The following is a 22,430-nucleotide window of genomic DNA, read 5'->3' on the forward strand; positions in this document are numbered from 1 at the left end:
AGAGATGTTCCATCCCTCTGACCATTTCAGCAGCCTTCTTCTGGACTTGCTCTAACAGGTCCATGTCCTTTCCTGTATTGGGGATCCCAGAGATGGATGGAGGCATGCAAGTGGGAGTCATACAAGAGCGATCTTGGCTCTTCTCTCCTGCCTCTCTCCCTGTGCTAGTGGATTCCTTTCACAGATTCCAGACTGTTGCAGGGTCAACCTGGCCAGCATATCACTGCACCAACTTTTTCATTTATAGAGCCATCCCCAGAGAATCCCTCTGGTGTTTACATCCGTACTTCCCAGGTAGTTTGAGTCATGAACTGCTACAAATCCCAGGAAATTAAGACCTATGCTCTCACATAATTGACAATGCAAAAGAAGTAAGACAGCAAACACAGGCCACTGATGTGGCATCATGGACTACATCCAACCAGCTACTGACTCCTATTTGGAAGTCACAACTCCAGTTCACTGTTTGCCTTTTGCAGGACAGGTTTGAAAGAGACAAAGCTCAATGCACCACAAAGACAAGCAGTGGAAATGGCACTGGAGCTACATCATCCTTGCCTTCTAACAAGGACAGAGCACTAAGTAAATTTATACTTAGTTCATATTAGGACCTTATTTTGCAGCCCAAAAGAACAGAAACTCTTTAAAAGTCTACATCTGAAGAAAACTAACAGTACGCAGCGAGAACTTCTGTCTTCCCAATTATAAGACACCAAACAGAAGGTAGCTTTTAGTATTTGCAACTGTGTAGCAACACAAAACACTGAAGTAAGAAATACTAATAATGCTGGCTGATGCTTGCAACGATATAAACCAGCAACTTCATATTCACAAGATGATTCCTTTCTGTAAAGCTGACCAACTCTACGACAAATTATTTTAGCATAGTTCTATTAGAAGACAAATAATAATTAAATATCTGTTTTCTCAGGAAGAAAACTAGCTTGTATTATCAAAAGAAACCTATTCAAATTACTAGTTGTGTGACAATCAGATCTTTTTTCTGCACTGAGCTTCAGTATGCTAGGCTGCTGGTCTGGCCTCCTCAAAAACTCCTTCCCAGGCATCCAATAGCACTTTGCTCTTACTAAATGCAGTACTGAAACCTGCCAGAAAAAGACAGAAAGAGATTGTTTATAAAGTACCAACTGTGTGCTCCTTGCAAACTGGCAGAACTGACTCCACTTGCATTCTTAGATTAAAATCATTAACAGTGAAAAAAATGTATGCAGTTGGGCGTTATTAAACTGAATGTCAAGTCAATGGAGAATTTCTATGAAGAAAAGGAATAAGACAAGTTTTTGAATCTGACTTTGAATAGCAACAATAAAGTCCATGGTGTAAAAAAATGCAGCATAACATGCTAATTAAATTCTCTGTTTAATTCTATAACATTTCTTCTGAATTAGATCCTATGGGCCTACTATTCATTACATTCCATGGCAGTTTTCTGAAAAGTATTTCTCATAATATTCTTGAATGTCTGCTAGTTAAATGTTAAGAACGAAAACTAACACGCATCAAGCCTATTTATTTGCTTTTAAAATGAATAAACAGGCACTCCACTATTGATTACCACATTCCTGTATCGCTGGAAGGCTGCCAGCTCCAGTACGTATATAACGTTAGTATTTGCTTTTTTGCTGAGTGGCAATCCTCTGTGGTAATTATCATCTTGCAACTAAAGTAAATATTATTCTCTCGCTGCAAGTAGAAATAAAGGGTTGACTCTTCCTGTATTTTTACTGTTTGCCATCCAGTCCGTCCTGTCGGCACGCTACGTGCCCATTAAACGTAATTCCTTGAGCCCTCGTTACTGGGGCCATCTCTTTTGTCTGTAACCAGTGAATTACGAGGATTAGTCCCTCCTCAGAAGATCACCGGCGCAGAAACTCCACGGGCCGTAGCCGAGCAACTCGTCTCCAAAAAACTACCGAGAGCAAGAGCTGCAAAGCCGGCGCCTGGGAGTGCCGCGGCGCCCCGGGAGCGCTGCGGGCCGGGCGGCCGTGCCGGGGACCCCGGAGCAACGCGCCCCACGCGCGGGGCTTCACCCCGAAACGCGTGCGGGGCATGGCAAGGCTGCACGACACCGCCTGCAGCCCAAACTGCCCTGCATCGGCGGCACGCCGGGGCAGCGGGGGACAATGAGCCCATTGATCCGGCTGAACGGCGCTCCCGGGTGCGTCCCCGCCAGCGGGCAGCCCCTGCGCGGACCCGCTCCGTGGCGGTGCTCGGCGCGGCCCTTCCGCCCCTTCCACCGCGACAGCCCAGCGACCTCCACTCCAGAACCGCGATCAAGGCGGTCGCCGACACAACCCGTGGCTTTGCCCGTGAAGTTAGTTGTTTTGGGACGTAATTGCCCGCACAGGGTGGGCACGCTCCAGCCCGGGCAAACTCAGCAGCAGGTGCCAGTAAAACCCGGCGAACGCTCCGCAGCATCTCCATCCCTCACCCCAACCCCGTCCTGCAGCAGGCTGTCCCCACGGCCGCCCCGGTCTCAGACCCCGTCCTCACCGCACTCACCAGGATGCCCATCACGTCCGCCCACAGCTGGGCGAACACCTCCGACGTGCCGCTCTCCGCCGGGGCGGCGGGGCCGTCCGCCCGGTCCCCCTCCATGCCCCGGCCCGGCCGTCGGATCAACGCCGGCTCCCCGCCGCCGCGGCCGGCCCGCCCCGCCCCGCCATCCGCCCCCGCCCCGGCCCGCCCCGGGACGGCCCCGCCGCCCCTCCAACTTTCGACTCGGCAGAGCGGCCGGCGGTGCCGCTGCGGCCCAAAACCCCTCCTTCCCCTCCCGCCCGGGGGCTCGCCCGGCGCATGTGGCCGCCCCAGGGCGGCAACGAAGGGCCCAGCGCCGCCCCGGCGGCTGCCCGCACCCTGAAAGTCAAGAGCGGCGTCGGGACACGCGCGGTCGGTGGCGCAGCTCCTGCTGTTGCCATCCTCGTTACCCCCGTGCCGGTGTCTCGCCTGACGGCCGGGAGCTCCAGTGCCCAAGTCAACAGCGCTTTCTTAACACCGGGAAAGACTCTCTAGGAAGAGGTGTCAGCCGCACGCGTTACACGGCGGCAGGGCAAGGGACACCCTATTAGTTCAGGTTTAGAGTTTGGGTACCGGGACCGCATCACTCCCCTAGGAGCGGTGGTCTGTCACCTATCGCCCTTGGGGTGGGGCTGTGAGAACGTTGCCACCCCTACGTCTGTGCCTCATGCTCCCTGATACCACCGCCAATCCCCATTATAGTCAAATTAAATAATTACTAACTACAGACAGCAGCAGCAATGCTCCTGCATTCTACTTGGGAAACTGCTAAGCACCCACGCACACGTACTTCTTGTGGAAGGCACATTAAACAACAGTGGCCAAAGCCTGCCTGTGGAAGGAGTGGCAGAGGTCAGCAGGAGAGTGACCTGAAGGCCTATCCACCACCTCACACCTTACTTCCAGCTTCTGCTGTGACCAGGAGTAAGGAAATCCTTTACTCTTAGAGCTCATTCCTAAGCTTTGAAATGTTTAGATATTTCTTGAAAAGCTCTTGTTTCAAGCTGCCATTTATTGGAAGCACCTGTCTGCACGGGGTGGCAGGGAAAGTGATGTATTTAATGGATATGCAGCTGTCACACACTAGCCAAGCATTTTGAGACCTCACAAAACTGAGCAGCCAGTGAATCCTCCAACATCCCTCCTACCCTGCTTACTGCCAGGCTGTATGTTACATGCCCTGCACCACCCAAACACAACTCAGAGCCTGCTCTATAACCTGTGCTCCCCTCCAGGTTCTCTGTTCAGCCCTGGGGTCCCCTGGCACCAGGTTCCCCTCAGCCCACTCACCAGCCCTACAGCTGACAAGGCTCCCACTGAGGGCACAGCACTGGTTGCCTGGGGGGGCTGGAGCAACAAATGATACCATTTGCTGTCAGGGGTAAAAATAGTATCTGGAGAATGAATAAAGGAAAAGTGTGGTTATTGCACTAATCTTCTCTCAATGTCTCAGCAATGCGCTTTTTCTGTCCTCAAAGCTAAAAATTAGTTTGTGGGCTAGCACTGGAGAGACAGGCTGGCCAAAACACTTGTTTTCTCATCAACTGCCACACAAAGACTGGGACAAGACTTTTCTAAGCACTTTGCTATTGCAGCTTTTGCTGAAGTGGTCAACAGTACATATTGACCAGAGAAAAGAAGGTGGGGAGCAGAGGCAGAAAAACTAAAAGAGAATTATGCTGAGAGAAAGTGGTAAAGAGAAAGTGGTAAAGAAACCACTGATGACTGACCCTCCTTTAGGATGCACATGTAGGATACACCTGTGTAATGCATCTTATTGACTAGTAATGAGAAATAATGAAAGGCCCAAACCAGTTATAAAATCTCTTCTAAGTGACCTTTAAATTGTACACAACTATACGCCTATAAAGTACGAGACTAAAGGCGTGTCAGTGAAGTCTCTTGGTACTCTGAGATGGCTTGCATAACTCAAAACTGGTTTAATTAGTCAGGGTAATTTACTGACTGACCCTCTGAAATTCATGTTGAACTACTTGGAGTAGTAATGTCAATCTACTTTAAAATACCTGAACAAGGCTCACTTGATCTTGGGATTTAATTATTCTGGCTCGTCATATACACTATCTTCTGTACTTTATCTTTTTTATAGATGGAAGCATATTAAGAAAAACAAACAAACAAAACAACAACTCTACAGCACACAGCCTAAACCCCCTCAATGTTGTGTCTTGGATGGCAACAGATTAAGATCAAATAGGTGCAAGGGGCGGTACTCCCACTTGCCTGGCCCCTCCCTGCCGACTGAGGTCATTGTTTCTGTGCAATGATGACTACATCACTTACAGAAACGGGTCCTGGATAGCCACACTTTTCAGCCTTGCAGTACAGGTAACAAACTAGATTGTAAATTGTGGTGGTCCCAGAGTTGCTTCCTGAACTATTATGTCATCCCTTTTGTGAAGGCAGCTGCTTTCATCAGAGGAGCATGATCCCTGGCTGTGGCAGTCTTCCCCTCAACTTTTAATTGGAGATACAGAGCATTTGATTTCTAGAAAGTTAGATAAGGAGAGAAAGATCTTGCAAAATCACGAGTCCAGGAGCAGTTGCTTTAAAACCAAGTCGACGTGAGAGAATCAAAACAAATCCATGGCAGTTTACAATAGCTACCATCTTCTATGGTCTTGCAACTGTAGTATTTACACATTCTCAGACATTCGCAACATGCCATGTTCACAAGGCATTCAATGAATATGTCATGCTAAAATTATTCCATGCTCTTCTCTCACCTCTTCCTTCTAGATAGGACAAGGGTCCTCTATTTTAATGAAGCTAATGTCCCACAGAACTAAATCCCAGGAGTATTATACAAAAGTCAGCTGCAACAAGTGTATGGGAGTTTTAGAAAAAGCAGGAACTCAGATCTTAAAAGAGTTTTGAAGCCCAGCTATGAGTGCAGTATTTTCTGTTACAACTGCTACTACAAAATAACAAATTATTTTAATTTTGACATATTAGAATACAGTTTTTGTTTTCAGTTTTATCTGTATTTGCCTAGATGATAACTCCAACATCTACAAAAGACTGCTCTCTAAAAGCATCTTGTGCTGGACCTCTCTATGGCTATTAGAAGAAATAAATCTGTACAATTTTGAGATGTTTATGACATTTCACAAGAGTTCTGACCAGGTGTGTTTCAGAAATCTTGCAAAAAATGATCATTGTTCACCTTCAGGGCAGCACTAGGTAGCAGTCCTGGTAAGATTCCCCTGTGTGTTGCAGTTGCAAAGTGGCTATGAAGCTCCCTGTGGCTGTTCTGCAAATCTCTGAAGAGGAGATGGAAACAATTGACACATATGTGGTCAATCTAGTCTTGCCGAGTGGTGGCAGATGCCCTGAGCATATGAGCCTGTCTTCCTATCAGTCCATCAGCTACACATGGGTGTAAAGTTAATACGAGTTCCCCACATATACAAAGCAGGCAGGATCAACCAACTTGGAGAGCAGTTGTCTGTATTCAAGAGAGATGGATTTTCTTCTAGAAGAATACTCAGAGCAGGATCCTTGCTCCACATTAAGGTGGCCATAAAGAAGCTCATCTTTCTCCTTTCTTTGCTGAGTGTTTAGGGAGATGCCCTTCAGGACAAATTCTTTCTCTGTGAAAAGCACAAACCTCAAACATAAACCTCTAAGTCATGAAGGCAATAGATGATAAACTTTCTGTTCCAAAGCAGTGTGTGCCATCTCACCACAATGTCATATAAGTGTTTCAACAAAACATTTAATAGGGAAAAAATTTAAATTAAACTGGAAAAGCCCAAATGTGCTATCTTAACCAGACTATCACAACTGTGGTCACCCATGTCAAATGCATTTAATCCAGGAAATATACAACCTTGAGCACTTTGATGTCAATTTTAAACCAGATGCAAGAGGGTGGTATTAGGTTGCCTTGGAAAGGGGATCATGCTCCACAGAGTAAACAGACACCAAACTTCATGGGGTCCTGATAAATGACCCGAGGGAAGCAGCTTCCTGCTCAGAGACCTGGCCATTAACTCTGCATCCATGAACAAAACACATGAGGTTTCTCAACATCACTAACAAAACCCTGCCCAATAGATCAAGTCCAAATAGGAACATCAAAGCTTCAGAGGAATAAATAAGCAAGCCATTGTATGCAGAGAGGCTTCAGGGAAAGGGAAAAATAAAAATTCCAGCTAGCTCCTGCAGGTGACCTGCCAAAGCCCTAAAATTCAAGCACATTACAATGGAACACCTATTACCAGTGATTGCATCTTCTTTCAGCTCTCTCCCTCTTCCTGCTTGGTGGAAGTCATCAAATTGAAACACCCAAAGCTTCACATCACACTCTTTGACTGGAAATGCAGCTCTTAGTAGTTGTAGGCTCCAATCCCATCAATTTAATCAAGATCCATGTTAAAACAATTTATCTCATTGTCCTTGCTGCATTTTTTTTTCAAAGTCCTTCTAAAATATAATTTCTTTTACCTCTCCCCTGAACTTCATTTCTGAATTATTTTCCTTCAGAACTGTTTAAGTAGTATTATTATTTCTGGTAGCATGGTTCTTTGGAGTAGGGATCACCTGTATCAGCCAAAGGGGCCAGCAGCTGCTCTCCAACAGAAAGCAGACATGCCAACAGCTGCTTCAGAAACCGCTCTCTGCTGTGGGATAGAATGGGAACCCACACACCTGACCCATCAGTCGATCTGACAATCAGGCTATCACTGTCAGAGCCCCCTAGAATGTACATGCATAAGCTGTGAGAGAGTACAAGATTCACCCTGCATCCGTGATCCATCCATTTGCACATCAGACTTCAATATATTCCAAAAGGATCATGTTTCAGCATCTGCCAGTTAGACAGCTATAGAAAATAAAATGTTCCTGATTTTAGAAATGATACAGACAGTACTTATCCAATGGCTTTAAAATGGATGGTATTTAGACCACATACGATATGCTGCATGGTCAGAAATCATTATTTATTCTTTTGGAGGTTTAGCTGTCAGCTCCCAGTCTTGCTGCCAGCCTTCATGACCAGAGTAGCACATTCCAGTGAGAGTGGCACACTAATATGCCCAGTACAAACCAGATGGAGTTAAATCTGTTTAATTCTACCAGTAGAAAGCAGTTTATTGCTTTATTCTGATAGAAGCCTGAACTCTGCACATTACACTCTCCTAGATATCAGTACGCTACTAGATTAAAAAATTAGAAGGTGGGAGAGATATACACCCAGCAGAATTATTCCTGTAGCCAAACTCAGTAGACACAGAAGTACTGTGAAGCATGTCAGGATTCTGCATTTAAAATACAGTAGCTGAGATGTTACATGACAAATCATATAAGGGAAAAAAAAAAACTAAACACAGCAAGCATCACAGCCCTCCTGGAAGGATATCTTTTGACTCATAAGGAGAAAGGAAAGGTTCACATCCTTCCCTTCCTGCCCACAGATATGCTCCCTCAGAGGCCTCTCATATCCTGCCCAGCTCCCCTGTCTGTCATGGGGCACAGCATCACATTTCTTGACTGTGAGGCAGTAGCACTAGCTCAGCCAATGGAGGTGTTCTGGGAGCCGGAGCATGCCTGGTGAGGAACACATCCTGAGGGAAACCACAGCCATGATCCTGCTTAGGTGCACATCAAGCCACTCCAGAAGTGCCTGCCGACCAGAACTCCAACTGCTTCCCACAATGTCAGGCACTGTCTGGAGATTTTCCAGAAGCTACTAATACTGTTCTTCTTTGTGTTACTTCTGCCATCTCCATCTAAACTCAGCATCTCCTCTACCTGCACAGCAAAGTCAGTTTTGATGTATTGTTTTTTCTTGTCAACATTGAAATAGCTAACATTGACTGCAGTACTTTTTACAAAATTTTTTCTAAATCCTAATTAATTTTTTAGGAAGGAGTTCAGCATCCTTTGAGATACCTAGGAGTAGTCTTTGTACTTTCATTCACAGGAAGTTGCTCAACAGATTGAATTAGTAAATGGCTGCTAGAAGGGATGCATAGAAGTCTTTTTTGCAAGAGACTTACAAAGGCCATAGCAACATAAGTATTTAGCTCAGTGTCCTTTGGCTGTTCTTTTCCCAAATAATTTTAGAACCATGGAAGTAAAAAATGTGAAAAGCTAGCCTCAAAACTGGGAGTAGAACTTCAGTCTGTCCTTTTTCCAAGTGTGGTGTCCTTTGATTCATTTGTTGAAACTCTTAGTAAATTACTAATGAAAAGGAGTCTGATGTTATCACCCCAAAATGCATCATAAAATTAGCATAAGGTACAACTCAGTAGTGTGTGGCAACTGTGTTTCAGAGATGCCCAGTGATGCAAGTATCAAGTACCAAGTTAGCTTTGATAAAATGAGAACAGCATCAACACAGATGACCAATCTTACAGAGTGACACCTATGTTATTATTCACTTTGTGACCAGCACAAGTTTTTAAGATAAAAATGTATGCACCTCAGAGATGACGCTTATTGCATCTCCCTTTGAAAAGTAATAAGGGATACTTAAAAAGTATCCCTTATTAAATACTCCCTGGAAAAAGAAACCCAAGAGCTTTCCATAATTTCAGTTTCATTAATTGTATCTTTGCAAAAGCAACCAAACATGAAATGCAAATGTAGATCTTTAAAAAAATGTTATTTGCCTGTTATGGAGATAAAACTTTACAGAGTTGCCCTTAACAAAATATTATTGCAGCAAAATATGTGTGACCCAAACATGTCAACTGTAGACAGTTAGAGGAAAACAAAGGTGGAAGAATTGCTTAGCTTCTCATTCAGAACAGATTGTTTCCATGCAAAAGTCACCCCCCCTCCATACTTCACCTAACACCCATTCCCCAATTTAACAATTAAATACTGTCATAAAACATAGCAGAACAAAAATTTTTCCTGAAATGTTTCTCTGAAATGTTTCTCCATCTAAACCAGCAGAAAACAGACCCTACCAAAGCCTGACTTTGGTCAAACCCACAAGGATTCAGAACTGAGTTTAGGCTTTGCACTTTTTAAGCCTATGTTGTAAGTCTCATAAATATATTAGCAGTGAAGGAGTAGGTGGGCCTAGTTAATGCAGAAGCTGACCAAAGAAACCTGCCTTATGCTGTCAGCTAGGCACAGGCGACCAGATGTGATAATCTGATGTTTGCTTGCATATCATGTCAGCCTGAGGTCAATTCTCCCTACTGCAGCCACTAGGTAACAATGTACTGGCTTCAACCTCTTCTTTCAGATCAGTTTATGTTGGAATAATTTCTGCTCCATCACCAGAGCTTCTTCTCTTGCTTCCATCCCTAGAAACAGCTCTCATCAGCTCTCTTCCCTCACTTTCCAAATAGCTGCCCTATCTTTCCTTTTAAATGCTTTCTGCCCATTCTCCAAAGCACCACATCTGACTAAAACAAGGGTGTCTGCCCCATGTCAGAGCTGTGCCCCTGGCAAACCTGCGTGCCATGCAGCAAGCCCAGATATGTACATAAAGAGAGAGTTTATGGAAAAACAAATGGTAGCTGTCCAGCAAGCAGAAAAGCAGTTGTGTTGCAATTTTTGTTGTAATGATTAATGTTCAAAAATCACAGATGTCAGGGACCTGAATATCACACTTGCATATAAATATAATGAAATTTTAAAAGTAAGACTTTTGGAGTGCTTCAGCTTCAATTGTCTAAGTCATTAGGGTGCACTTTGGTCACATCATCCTTTTATTGAAAAATAAAACCTGGAATTTACATTTCCATTATTTCAAAACAGCAGTGAATTGAATTTTTTACATCACTGGCTGCAGGTGCTAAGATGTTAAATAAATCATCAAGCCAGTGATGAAATCTGGAGCATTCACAAGACTGAAAACGTAGTCAAGATAAGTATTCATTTCAGCTATGACTGTAAACACAGGCATGAGCTTGATTCAGAGGGTCTGTCCTCCTCTAGAGAAACACTCTTATTCTTCACTGCCCAGCAAGCTGTACCACCAATCACTCTGGACTCTCTCAAATCAGAGTTTCAAATTGCCATGGAAAAATATAATAAAATCTTCTTTGCACTCTCTAATGAGAGTTATGAAAGAAATGGAGAATCATATCCAATCTCTAAATTTCATTTTTCTTATATTGTTAATGGCATGTTTCACTTCATAAAACTTCATTAAATCCTAGAGAAAAGAGAAGTATCTCTATACAAGCAGGCCCACACTGCACTTCATGTCCATAAATTCATTGAAGGGTCACGAGACACTAATTACTTCTGCAACACAGCAAGGAGGGGGAGTAATTCCAAAGAGCAGCTGCTTCCAGTTAGGGTAACTCAGCTGGAAAGGAGAGGTGCTTGTCAAAGTAATTAAAATGAGAAGAACCGATCTATCTGAGATTCCAGCTTCTAAGCAATGGGCAGCCCCCTCCCAAAATGTAATTAAAAAAAAAAAAAAAGACAAGTAAAAACAGGCTTAAGTATTGCTGAAAACATACCTCCAAGCTAGTCTCTCAATAAATATTTTGGGAAGTTCATGAACAGAAGGATTATTGTGACTGTGGTGGTGTGAGTGGGAGGAATTTACCCTCCACAACTCAACCAACTGCATCAATGATGATAAAACAGCCCTTGAGGGCAGTGAGCTTACTGCACTGGCTTCATGTTGATGAAGTTTTACAGGGAAGGTTTTTTGTTTAAGTATATGTAGAGCAGGCTGGTAGCTCTAGTTCTCAGAAAAAAAAAAAATTCCTTTGCAAGGATTTAATAATTAGGCAATTCTGTTTTACAAGGCCAAATATGCTGCTTCAGTACAATGTGTATCCTGTAGCAACATATTACTGAGAAAATGTAATTGACACTTGGGTTTTTGAAAATTACTAATATACTTGATCCCAGAAGTGCATCACATGTTCCTTTTAACTTCTGTGGGAAGATGTTATTTGTGAGAATACATTTAAACAAACAACTGTTGCTTGGCTAGATGAAGGTTAAAGGGACTGGAAAGGATGCAGCAATTATCTGAAAGCATGAAGGGTGTGTAAACACCAAGGGGAAAGCCAGATTGCAGAGGAAAGCTCAAGAGGGTGTAACTCAGGGCAATGAGATAAATGTATGCATTTTTAAGCTCTGAAGTACTGGCTCATAAAACAATTACATTATTTGTGTATACAAACTGGTCATTTTGGTCATTGTTATGTGTCACTGAGGACAGAATATGTGAAAGGGAATTAAAATGAATGAAAAATATTAGCTATATTAGTGATAGGAATATAAGAGAAAGCAGTAGGAGCCCTGTGTCTTAGGGATAAGCCAAGTGACCTTATGAATTCACTCTATATTTGCTGAGGATGCAGCAGCAGCAGGGAGTGGCAGTGAGCCCATGAGGCTTTGGGCTAGATACAATCCATGACTTAATTTCACATGACTTGCAGCTCCATAAATTATTTTGGGTGGTTTTAATGGATGATTCTAAGGGGTATGCTATCTGAGATATTGCTTAGAAGTCTGAAAAGCCTATGTGGTCCTTAGGTTTCCCATGGTAACACATAAGGCATTTAGGGAATACATAAGCACACAGTAAGAAGACAATTCTCATTACTCACCAAATTTCAGGTGTTTATATAGAAATCTAAAACACCTAGAGATAAAAACTATTATATTATTATATATTATTATATTTATATATGTAAACTACATGTGCAGACAGATCTAAGAAAATATTGTCTTTTGATTTGTCAAAAAGACAAATTCCTTACCTCCTAAAAGCATTCTCCAAGTGCTGTGATACCTTTTTAACTCCTAGCATTTTCCAAATACATACTAATAGATAGGGACTTCTTATGAATAGAACGGAAATATAATCATCCTCTTGGATAGTTACTTAAATCAGTTTTCAGTGTACAAAACATGATTTAAACATATGCTTTCTATTGCCTGTACTTGCCTAGCTTGTGTTTATATTTGTCTGCAAACAGAAAATTATTCAAATGACCCCCCAAGCATGCACAATATTATCCTGATCTGTAAATAAATTCCAGCAAGGGAGAAACAGGTTTTAAATATTTTAGCACCCATTTCTCAAAGTGTGTATGTACACAGGTAACAGAGGTTAAATAGCTGGATCATTTTAGACAGATGCATGAGAAAGGATTGTAAAAGTCTTCAGGTTTGACAGAAAATTCAGGGCAGTGTCAAAGGGCTAAACAGTATTAGAATACATAGTGAGCTCAGTGGTTTCAAATAAACTTAATCTGCTCATTTTCATCCAAGAATGACCAGGTTGGCTTCAAGATACAAAGATTTTGGCAGTAATAATGACTGCTGTCTCCATGCCTTGTTCTCACTCCTGTGCCATGGTAATTATAAATGAGGGCTCATGGAGAAGAGAGTTCAAGAAGGTGAAGGGAAGGCAAGCAGGGGGCTGGAAAGATACACAAGTTAGTTATTTAATGTTTCTTTTTTACCCTATTATCCTGTAAAAGTTTTAAACAGCCAAGTGGATTTGACAAAAATTATTTTGTCAAATCAATCCAATTTCCTACTTTGGAGGATAATTGGTAGTGGATAAGAAGTAGCAGCAGCTGGATTATATATTGAATTTCATAAGGTTTCTACCTTATTCAACACAGCTGATGCCATTATAAGGTGGTACACAACTGATTGAAAGAAACACTTTGAAAGATTAGCTTTCAGTGGTTGATACCAAAGGAAAAAAATATATTGAGTGAAGTTTTGCAGGAATCTGTTTTTCAATATTTTAATTAACAGGCTGGCCAGTTGAATAGAGACTATGCTTATTAAATTTACAGATAACAGCTCAGAGTGCTTGAAAATGGCTCCTGAATGTGCATGAAAAAAAGTCATCTTGCTACAGAAGAGCAAGAGAATACCCAGTACAGTCAGTAGGATACAGAACTACCTGCAAGACATAGCAAGCTTTGCACTACTCACCAAGCCCAAGCAATTAGCTGGAGTTCTGAGTTGTGTTTTGACCCAGTGTGCCCTAGATGTCAGGACTGACACAGAATAATGAGAGAATGTAAAGATAACCACATAAATGAGATATTTACAAGCAGAGATTGAAAGAATGAGGATGCTCTATCCAAGACAAAAGAAGATTGCCAGAGAATAGGATAATAGTTTTCAAATATGTAAAACTTTTGCTTCACTAAGAAAAAACAAACTTCTCTATTGGGGATAGGGCAAGAATGAACAGGTTTAATTGCAGCTGCGGCAGTGTTCAATTAAACACTAGAAAAAGCTTTCCAACTGCAAGGTTCATAAAAGTAATGGAAGTGATTGCCTAGGGTCAGTGTGGTGCTTTCATCACTGTCTAACGTGTTCTTGAGAGCCTCCCAACAACCCATTATTTTGGTACAACAGATTCTGCTCTGGGGCTTGGAGCTGGCTACATAACCTCTTAAGATTCTCCAGGCTTTTTTTTTTTTTTTTTTAATAAATACTTTTTGTATTTTAATTCTTTAAAACCAGACTGTGGAAGTCCTTTGCACAGCAGCCAGCACTTACTCCAAAGGAGACTGAATGATGCTCATGCCAAAAGGCCAATATACAATGCTGCAATTTAGAATTAGAGTTTACAGGCATCAAGGACACCACAAAGGGCATTTAAATGCTTCGCATGATAGTGCCACAGAAACAACCATTGTCACCTGAAGAACTGAAGAATTTTTATACAGGCTATTTGTAAATCCTGTAATTTTGTTACTGAAGATCTGTTCCAGAGTTTGCAACCACCTGGCCTGCTTTTAATATTAACATTTGCACAAGATGTTTGAGTGGCTGTGGCAGCATGTAACTGATATGACTGAGGATGGCAGTTGCCAGAGGGACAGGCTGCTGCACAAGGAAGCCAAGAATCTCAAACTCAATATGCTTCATAAGAGTAATTCTAAAAATTACAGCTGCTCATGGGCAAGGGGTTTGTTTGTTCCTTTATACTCCAACTGAAATGCATTAAATAGTTGTTTGGGTATTCCTACCCCTCTTGGTCATATCTGGTGACAATCACTATTAATTACAGCTACCTTTCTGGAAGTGAAGTCATCACCTGCTTTCTCCAAGGAGGCAATTTCTGAGGAAACATACGTATCTTTCAGGATTTAAAAGCTGGAAGCACATTGCAAATGGGTTTTCTTGTGTAAACCAGACCTGCCAGGGAGTGTACAACCTTCAGCAGAAGTTACATTTGAGACAGTTATTATGTGCTTTTTGTATGAGACATAGGTACGTGCAAGAGCTGAGCATGATGGTGGCATGCCAAGATTAGCAAAAATAATTGGGACATATTTTCTTCTGAGACCTTCTCACCCACCAGGCTTTTAAGACCCCCACCATTTCTGGAATCCCCAAACTGGACATTTGCAAAATCCCCTCTTTGGGAGTCTGAAATAGGAAGGAGTCATGGAGGGATGTGTGCATTTACACATCTCCAGAGATAGCATTTCACAGACATATTTGTGTTTTTTACACATACCCAATTCTGTCTGTCATTACGGGATTCCACAGACACTGCTACTATTTATATTAATATACACACACAGAGTAGCTTCTGTGGCTATACCTAATACAAAGCATGGAAGCCAAAGTGACCAATCAGCCAAAATGGCAAATTCAGCACCAAGAAGATACAAATTCCCAAGAGGTTTCACAGGCCAGTTAGTGAGTTATCACCCTCACTCTTCATCCAGCAGTGAGTTAAACAAGCTGTTGCTGAGGAAAAAAATGCTAAAACTCCAAGACCCACACTTTCCAAGGCAGGATGCATGGAGAATGTATGTAAGGTTCTGTCAATTAGATGCAACAGTAAAATAGCATTCCATCTGCACTACAAATGTCATAGAGCTCCATGGCACCTGTCTGGGGAAGAAAAAAAACAACCAACCACAAAAGAGCAGGAGATTACCACACATTTAAATAATCATGTGAAACAAAGGCCTCTTTGTGATAGAGCTTTCTGCAGCAAAATTACTTCAGAAAAATTTGGATTTTTTTTTTTTTGCAGTAGTATTTTATATCAGAAGGTGAAAAAAGAGAAACTCCACACTTTTGCCATACCACAAAAGTCAGAGTCAGTTTTGTTATAACTTTGAAGGTGCAAAAACTATAGCTAAAGACTCCACTGATAGGAAAACACTCCTTCCTCTCAAGAACAAATTTTGAAAGAAGAATTAAGTTGACAATTTACACTTCATGTATCTCATTTCCCTTCCAGAAGGGTCTAAACACACTTGTGGTAAGTTCTAAGTTTGCATATTGCAAAAGGTACAATGTTAATCATAATTCACCCACTCATTTCCCTGGAAACAAGAGCAGTGCAAAGGAGCAGCAAGAAGTTTCCTTTCTCCTTTACTATCCAGGCAGGGCTCTCCCTGTTGCACTGAACAGACAGAAATCCCAGCACTCCCTTCCTGCAGCCTCTCAGCATTAGCCATGTATGCTTACTTTAAAATGTCCAAAAACTAATGAAATTTGCACAAAACAGAAAATTAATGTTGACATGGATACAAAGTCATGATGAAGGCTTCTGAAAAGAGCTTTTCCCCCCCTTGATACGACTATTTTCTCTTAAAAACTGAACTCAATATAAAATCATCAGTGGTTGGACTTTATCATAGCTGAAAATTACCTTGGCAGCTGCAAAAAGGGAGTTCCCTCTTTTCAAAGCAACTTGCCCAACCTGCTATGATGCCAGACACCCAGAAGTCAAGATATTATACTTGCAGTAATAATGAGTGACAGTGTTACCAAAATTAGAGTTACCAAAGTCAGAGGAACATATGAAGCAAAATGGGAGCTTTTGTGTACACATAGGGGTCTGAAAAGTCTAGAAATAAATAGTGCAGGAATAAATACAGAAGTAGGAAATTAGGAATAGTGGGACCATGTGTTGGAGCTGCAGTTACTGAGAATTTTAGATTTCTGTGTGGACAGGCACTGACCCCCAAGAGAACACTGCAAATTTTTTGTGATAAATGTTTGCCCAAATGCATCTCCTATGTTGTTTCACTTTATAAGATGTTTTGGTACCTCTTCTAATATTACTTAACATGCACTGAGTGCTTATTACAGAAGCATCACCTAAAGAACAAGAGCTGTCATACTAAGCATTGCTTATAGATTAAAAGAATTTTCATTCTACATCTGAGTCAGAAATAGAGGGTGAAGATGCATGAAGTTAAAGTTATCTGCTATGAGAAACACAGCAAAAAAGTAACTGAGACAAAAAGGAAATCAGAGTCTTCCAAAGTTGTGGTCCAGGACACTGCCAACTGGACCACACTGTCTGTACTCCTTGTGCTGTAAATAATCATGCACCAGTACAGGTTGCACATCACATGCTCCATGACTCTAGGAAAGCAAATATATTTTAGGAAATTATCTATTTTGCTGTGCAACATTTATACAATGAAGCATAACAGAAATAAACCTGCTAAAAAAATTACAGCAACAACAGGAGAAAATAAGCAACTGAAAGGAGACACTTATAAATGGGAAAGGGAAATACTCTGTAATGAAGTCCCAAATTATGCAAACACATGGAAGCACTTGCTGGAAAGTAGTAATTCTGTACTACATAGTGCATGCAAAATGCAGAGTTCCAGAAGAAACTGAAATATCAAATATTTTTGAAGTCTTTTTGCAAGGAAAGTTGATTTGTTAGAACTAAAAGTATTATATTTGGGAGAATTTTATCAGCACCATAATCATTGTGGAAGGTAGCATAAGAGTTATATTTCAATTGTATTTTCCATATAAAATTACACTAATGATAATTATAGAAGTAGAGGATACTGCATCATAGGGACCCATAGTCATAATTTACTAACACTGTACGGAAGATGAAGAATCATAGAGAATTTAACTACAACTACACTAACCTAGGTTTATATTATTGACAGCGATATCTCTTCATTTCAGGCACTCGCATCTTTCTGGATTTCACGCTCCTCCATAATGAAAACTATACGGCAGTATGGTGAAAGGAAGAAATGAGAAACGAGATATTTAGCATAATCTAGATCCTGAAAGCCTTTCCAGATCAACATCAGTGGAATCCATCAGCAGTGGAAAGTGACTGCTTTTGAAACTTCTGCTGCTAATCTTTGTTGCTTAAATATATAGCAGATGCTTCCTTCCTCTTGTTTACTAGCAGCAATGCAGGTAACAAACACTGAATTCACCACTAATTCCTAACAGATTGTATCTGAAGCTGTGGTTTTCCACTTGTGGTTCATGGACTTCTGAGACCTTACTAAGTATTTTAATGAACTCCTTATAAAGTCATAGGAAAATTTCTTAAGTTTTTAATAGACTTATATTCGCCACACTGATTTGCATCTGTGTCTTAACATCTTCAGGAATACAGAAAAGTTGCAAATCACTTTTGCTGTTGAGAGTTTGAAACTAACTAGAAAAGCCACGATGTCGGATCAATGGTTAAACAGGGAATGATGTTTAACAGTATGTACTAATGGCAGACACAGCTAATCCATAGAAAGTGGTGCAATCAAAAGTATGTGGGATAATTGCTTATTCTGGGTGAGTTTAATAATCAGTTCTCATGGCAAAGTCCAAGGAGTGAGGTGACTAAGTAGCACAGAGGCCCTCAAATACAAGTACACTGCACTGAACTGCACCATCTTTAACGTAAGGAGGAAGGAACAATCAAGTGGTCACAATATTGCATGGAAGCGGCCACAATATTTTCAAGGAAATGACAAACACATCTAAGATGTCACAAGATTTTTCTCCCAAGTTTTTTTTAAAAACTATTTAGAAGTTTGTTTCCCTTGGTTAGGATCTTGATTTTCTTCCATTGCTGTTCTTTGCTCTTCAATTTATCAGCAGCCCAGGCATGCCCTGTCTGTGTGGGAGGTGCTTCTGCTCCTCTCCAGGTGCTCAGGCACTTCAGTGACCTCCTGCCATGCAGACTTCTGGTCTCTGTCAGGAAGGATGGAAAGCTTCTCTTTAAAAAATGAAACAGAAAATGCATAAAAACAAACCCATGCTTTCCTAGGGAAAGTGGGACAAATTTGGACAATAACTGGGCTAAGCAAGAAGGTGCAGGGGCTGCCTCAGCATCACCTTAGACCCTACCAACTCGAGTAAAACACCAGGCAGAGAGAGGGGCACACATGGACCTGTGGGCACACATGCACATGGATGTGATGGGGCTGCACGCACAGGCTGTGCAGAGGACACTGCCAAGAATGCTTTGACTTCTTTGATCATGGAATAATGGCTCCAGGACAGATTCCCTGCTATTCTGCTGTTATCCATCTAGTGAAGGAAGACAGAAGACAAAGTGAACTAAATTCTCCCCTCTCAACTAAAACAAAGCAGACTAGCAGTCAAAACCCAAGCAAATGATGGAAAAAGGAAACAAAAAAGAGCACAAACTATGAAGAGGGGAAAAGAGATACTGGAGTTCACTGTAAGGTCACAAAAGAGACAAGAACAAATAGCAAACTCTGGCCATCATATTAAAAGCCTGTGTGCCACTAAAATTGCCATGAAGAATAAACCAGGACAAACTAGATGTCTTTTTGCTAAAAAAAGTAAGAAATTTAACTGGCAAAAGAGAAACTTTCTTGGAATTCACACAACTGAAGTACTAATACAGAAAATGTACAGCTTGTTTGGGAATGACAGACAGGAGTGAAGCTTGTTGTATTTCAGAGGTAACCTAAACTCATCCCAAACTCAGAAAGACAGAGCAGAAAGCCCAGTTAGTTTGGGGACATTAAAAAGGGAGGAAAATAACAAAGGTTCTGATACTGTTTAACACCTACTTCAGATGACTACATCAGGTATAAAGCAGGTTGAATAAAGATTTTTCCTGAATAGTATCACACACAGCAGAACCTGCTGGTAAGCAGAAAGACCTAGCTATCCAAGTGCTGCTGAAACACAAACACCACAGTCCACTAAGCATATATCAAATAGCACATATCTTTGCTATGTGAGAGGAAGTGGTCATGGCAGATGTGGTTTGGGCATGATCAGGTAGAGAAACTGAGTCCTGGCACTCCCAGAGAGGTCACCAGAGCGGTGTGGGTTGGCACAGGCTCACCAGCCCCTTGCAGGGCTGCCACACACCGGCGCCCTGGTCCACGCTGCCTCTGCCCTCCGGCTGTCATAACCACGGCCAGCAAAATCCTCCTCCACTCAAGCCTGGAGAGGTCAATAGCACAGATCCAGGCACAACATGCAGAGGACAGAGAAAAGGCAAGTAAATGTTTATCTCTATGGGCCAAAAGTAGGTTTCACAGGGGCCCCACTGACCTTTCAGTCCGAAAAGAATCACATATACTATTTTATAAACACAAAGATTTTGAAGTCACTTGCCTTTGTGAGAAACTTCGTAAAGTACTGTCAAATAAAGTTAACCTCTGTTCATTAATACACCTTACAAATAAGAAGGCGACAAATAAGATATATCTCCATTTTTATATGGTTCCCAATGCTGCTTCACATGACATATTCATGAAGAGAATGATCTACATGAAACTGTGCAGGTCAGGGAAGCCACATCAAAAAGTAATTGCCAGAAGTTTCTCATCAAACTGGAAAGATCTCTCAAGATATTTTGACACTATTCAATATTCTTATAGCGTACTTGTTTAGGAACTGTTCACATTTGGAGTCCTGTGACCAAGACATCCATTTTGAGGCTCTTCTGGAGCCTCAGTGACCATCCTCTCCAGATGATGGTGCTTAGCAGAAATTTGCAAGAAGTGCATGAGCCTGCAGAGGACAGCAAAAAGCACTAAAAAACATGAGTAAGAGAGGACCATATCTGTTGATGACAATGATGGAACCTGATTTCTGAGTTTTCAGACTGCAGAAAGCTAGAAGGAGCTGCAGAAATAACAGAGCAGATAAGATAAACAGATGGATATGGAAATTGGAGAAATGGGCTAAGACAAAGGGGAAGCAGTATGCAAAAAAGGACATATTGTTGCAAAATACTTCACTTGGGAAGAAATAAGTTAGGAGAATGAGCAGGGATGGGAGACAGCTGGCCCTGTGGCAGTTCTCAACACAAGGATCTGCAGGCTTCAGGCTGAGCATAAGTCAACTTCTTTCCTGCTGTCCTAGAAAAGCAACCATTAAATAAAGATTTATAAACAGATGGCACATAAAATAAATCTTTTGCTCTCCTCAGCATTGCAAGACCTCCATCATCTGGGCTATGAGACTTCTGCCTGACCCTGCACTTCAAAAAAAAATCTCAACCAGTTATGAATAGTCCAGAGAAGAACACCTTAAATAACCTAGAGGCCTAGTTATTAGGTCTACAAAACATGTCCTTCTAAAAAACGCAATTGCCTGGGAGTTACCACTAGCTCAGTTGGAAGATCTGTAACTGAAGAATTTATGGCAGTTGACATCTCCTTGCCCCTCTATATGAAGTTACATAGACCTTTTTTTTTTGTTTTTTAATGGAAATGGAGAGGAAAGCAGGGATTTTTAGTCCTCTTGATTTTACAGCGCATGAAAATACAATTTTGGCATATTTAAAATACTGAAAAAATCCACTGAACATATAAAGAAACGAAAAAATGTATTGGGGGAGAATAGCTTACAGGAGAATTCTCATTATTTGGGAGACCTAACCTAAACCTGAGCAGTTGAGATTAAGAATACAGCCTATTTACAACAGTCTATAAGAGGAAGCAATTGAAAGCATTAAAGATGCTGTTCATATTTTATGAAGAACCATAAAATAAGATCCAGTTTCTTTATATTTTTATTATTTTATCTTAAAATAGATAATCTGCACTAAAGAGATCCTCCCTCCATAGTGATACCTTCATGCACGATATTTGAAGTGGTGTACTTCAAATTCATTTAAACCAAATGTATAGCACCACTACAACGTATTTCACTTTATTGACTTTGTCTACGTTCGCCTTTCAGAGGAATACACATTTAGCTTGTATTTTTTCTTTTTCTTTAAAATTTTTATGTAACAGAATGTGTGAAATTATCAGCTTGTGGATTTATTTGGAGCTTTAAAAATAATTTAGTTCAGGTCTACACATAATTTGAAGAATTAAGAATCTTAAGATCAATTTTATACCATCTATTATAAAGTGTATATACTGTAAAGTACTATAAAGTACACATCATATTTTCAAAATTTTTAGAATTCATTTTGCTGAAATATAGCCTGAATTTTTTTGAACTTTCCAAGTTAAAAGTTACAAAACTGGCTCATGCAAAAGGCAGTGCCATTAAAATAGTGACAAGTCCTCAGTTCAATGTCAGCAGAGAACCATATTACCATAAGCTTTCACACACAGAAAGTTTGTAAGACACGTAAAAGTTCCATCTGAAACCCAAACGTTTGCTGATTTTTGTTCCCTAAAGGCCTTTGGTTTGACACCTAATTCAATTCCCAGAGACTGAGAAGGGAATAGTCTGTCGTATTGTGCTCTGGGATCTTAAAGCTCAGCGTGTTGCTAACATCCGTGCATCATTGGAAACACTGGATGCCCCCAGGCACGTTTTTTCACATCTTGACTGCATTTTCTCAACTGAATTACCCCCACCCATTTGGCAGACAAAAGGCTCAGAGGTATGCTCTGATTCAAAGGGTTTACTTTGTAAGGGAAAGTCACTCTTAATTGAGATTTCATTCCTTGTGCCATCCCTGGGGAGCACTAACAGCTTCAGCCACCCAATGAATCATTGAAGTTTTTTTTATGATCTTCCATATGGGTGCCCTGAATAGAAAATTAGATCTAAACTAAGTGAACACATAGAAGCAACATTCAGTTTTTCTCTTGTCTCTAAAACAATGTCAATAAGTGATTAATTAGAAGATGTAGCAAACAGAAAACAACCTGAATTCAAGCTAACTTCAAGAAGGAAGTTTTCACTAATATTTAAAGCAGAGAGAG

The 22,430-nt window shown here is 41.2% G+C and overlaps 1 protein-coding gene across 4 annotated transcripts in view; it reads right to left on the reverse strand.

The window, feature by feature from the left end:
• Positions 1-22,430, reverse strand: part of LOC110468846 (SAM and SH3 domain-containing protein 1) — a 526,389-nt gene that overhangs the window by 118,132 nt on the left and 385,827 nt on the right. Inside the window, exon 1 of one of the 4 annotated variants that reach the window (XM_021527029.2) lies at positions 2,524-2,665. The exons of the other annotated variants lie outside the window; for them this stretch is intronic. Coding sequence (XP_021382704.2) covers positions 2,524-2,619 — 96 coding nt within the window. The 5' untranslated portion in view covers positions 2,620-2,665. Of the gene's footprint in view, positions 1-2,523; positions 2,666-22,430 lie in introns of those variants that run through there. 4 annotated transcript variants of the gene reach the window in all.

Source organism: Lonchura striata, chromosome 3 (assembly GCF_046129695.1).
Source record: "Lonchura striata isolate bLonStr1 chromosome 3, bLonStr1.mat, whole genome shotgun sequence".
Lineage (NCBI taxonomy): Eukaryota > Metazoa > Chordata > Aves > Passeriformes > Estrildidae > Lonchura > Lonchura striata.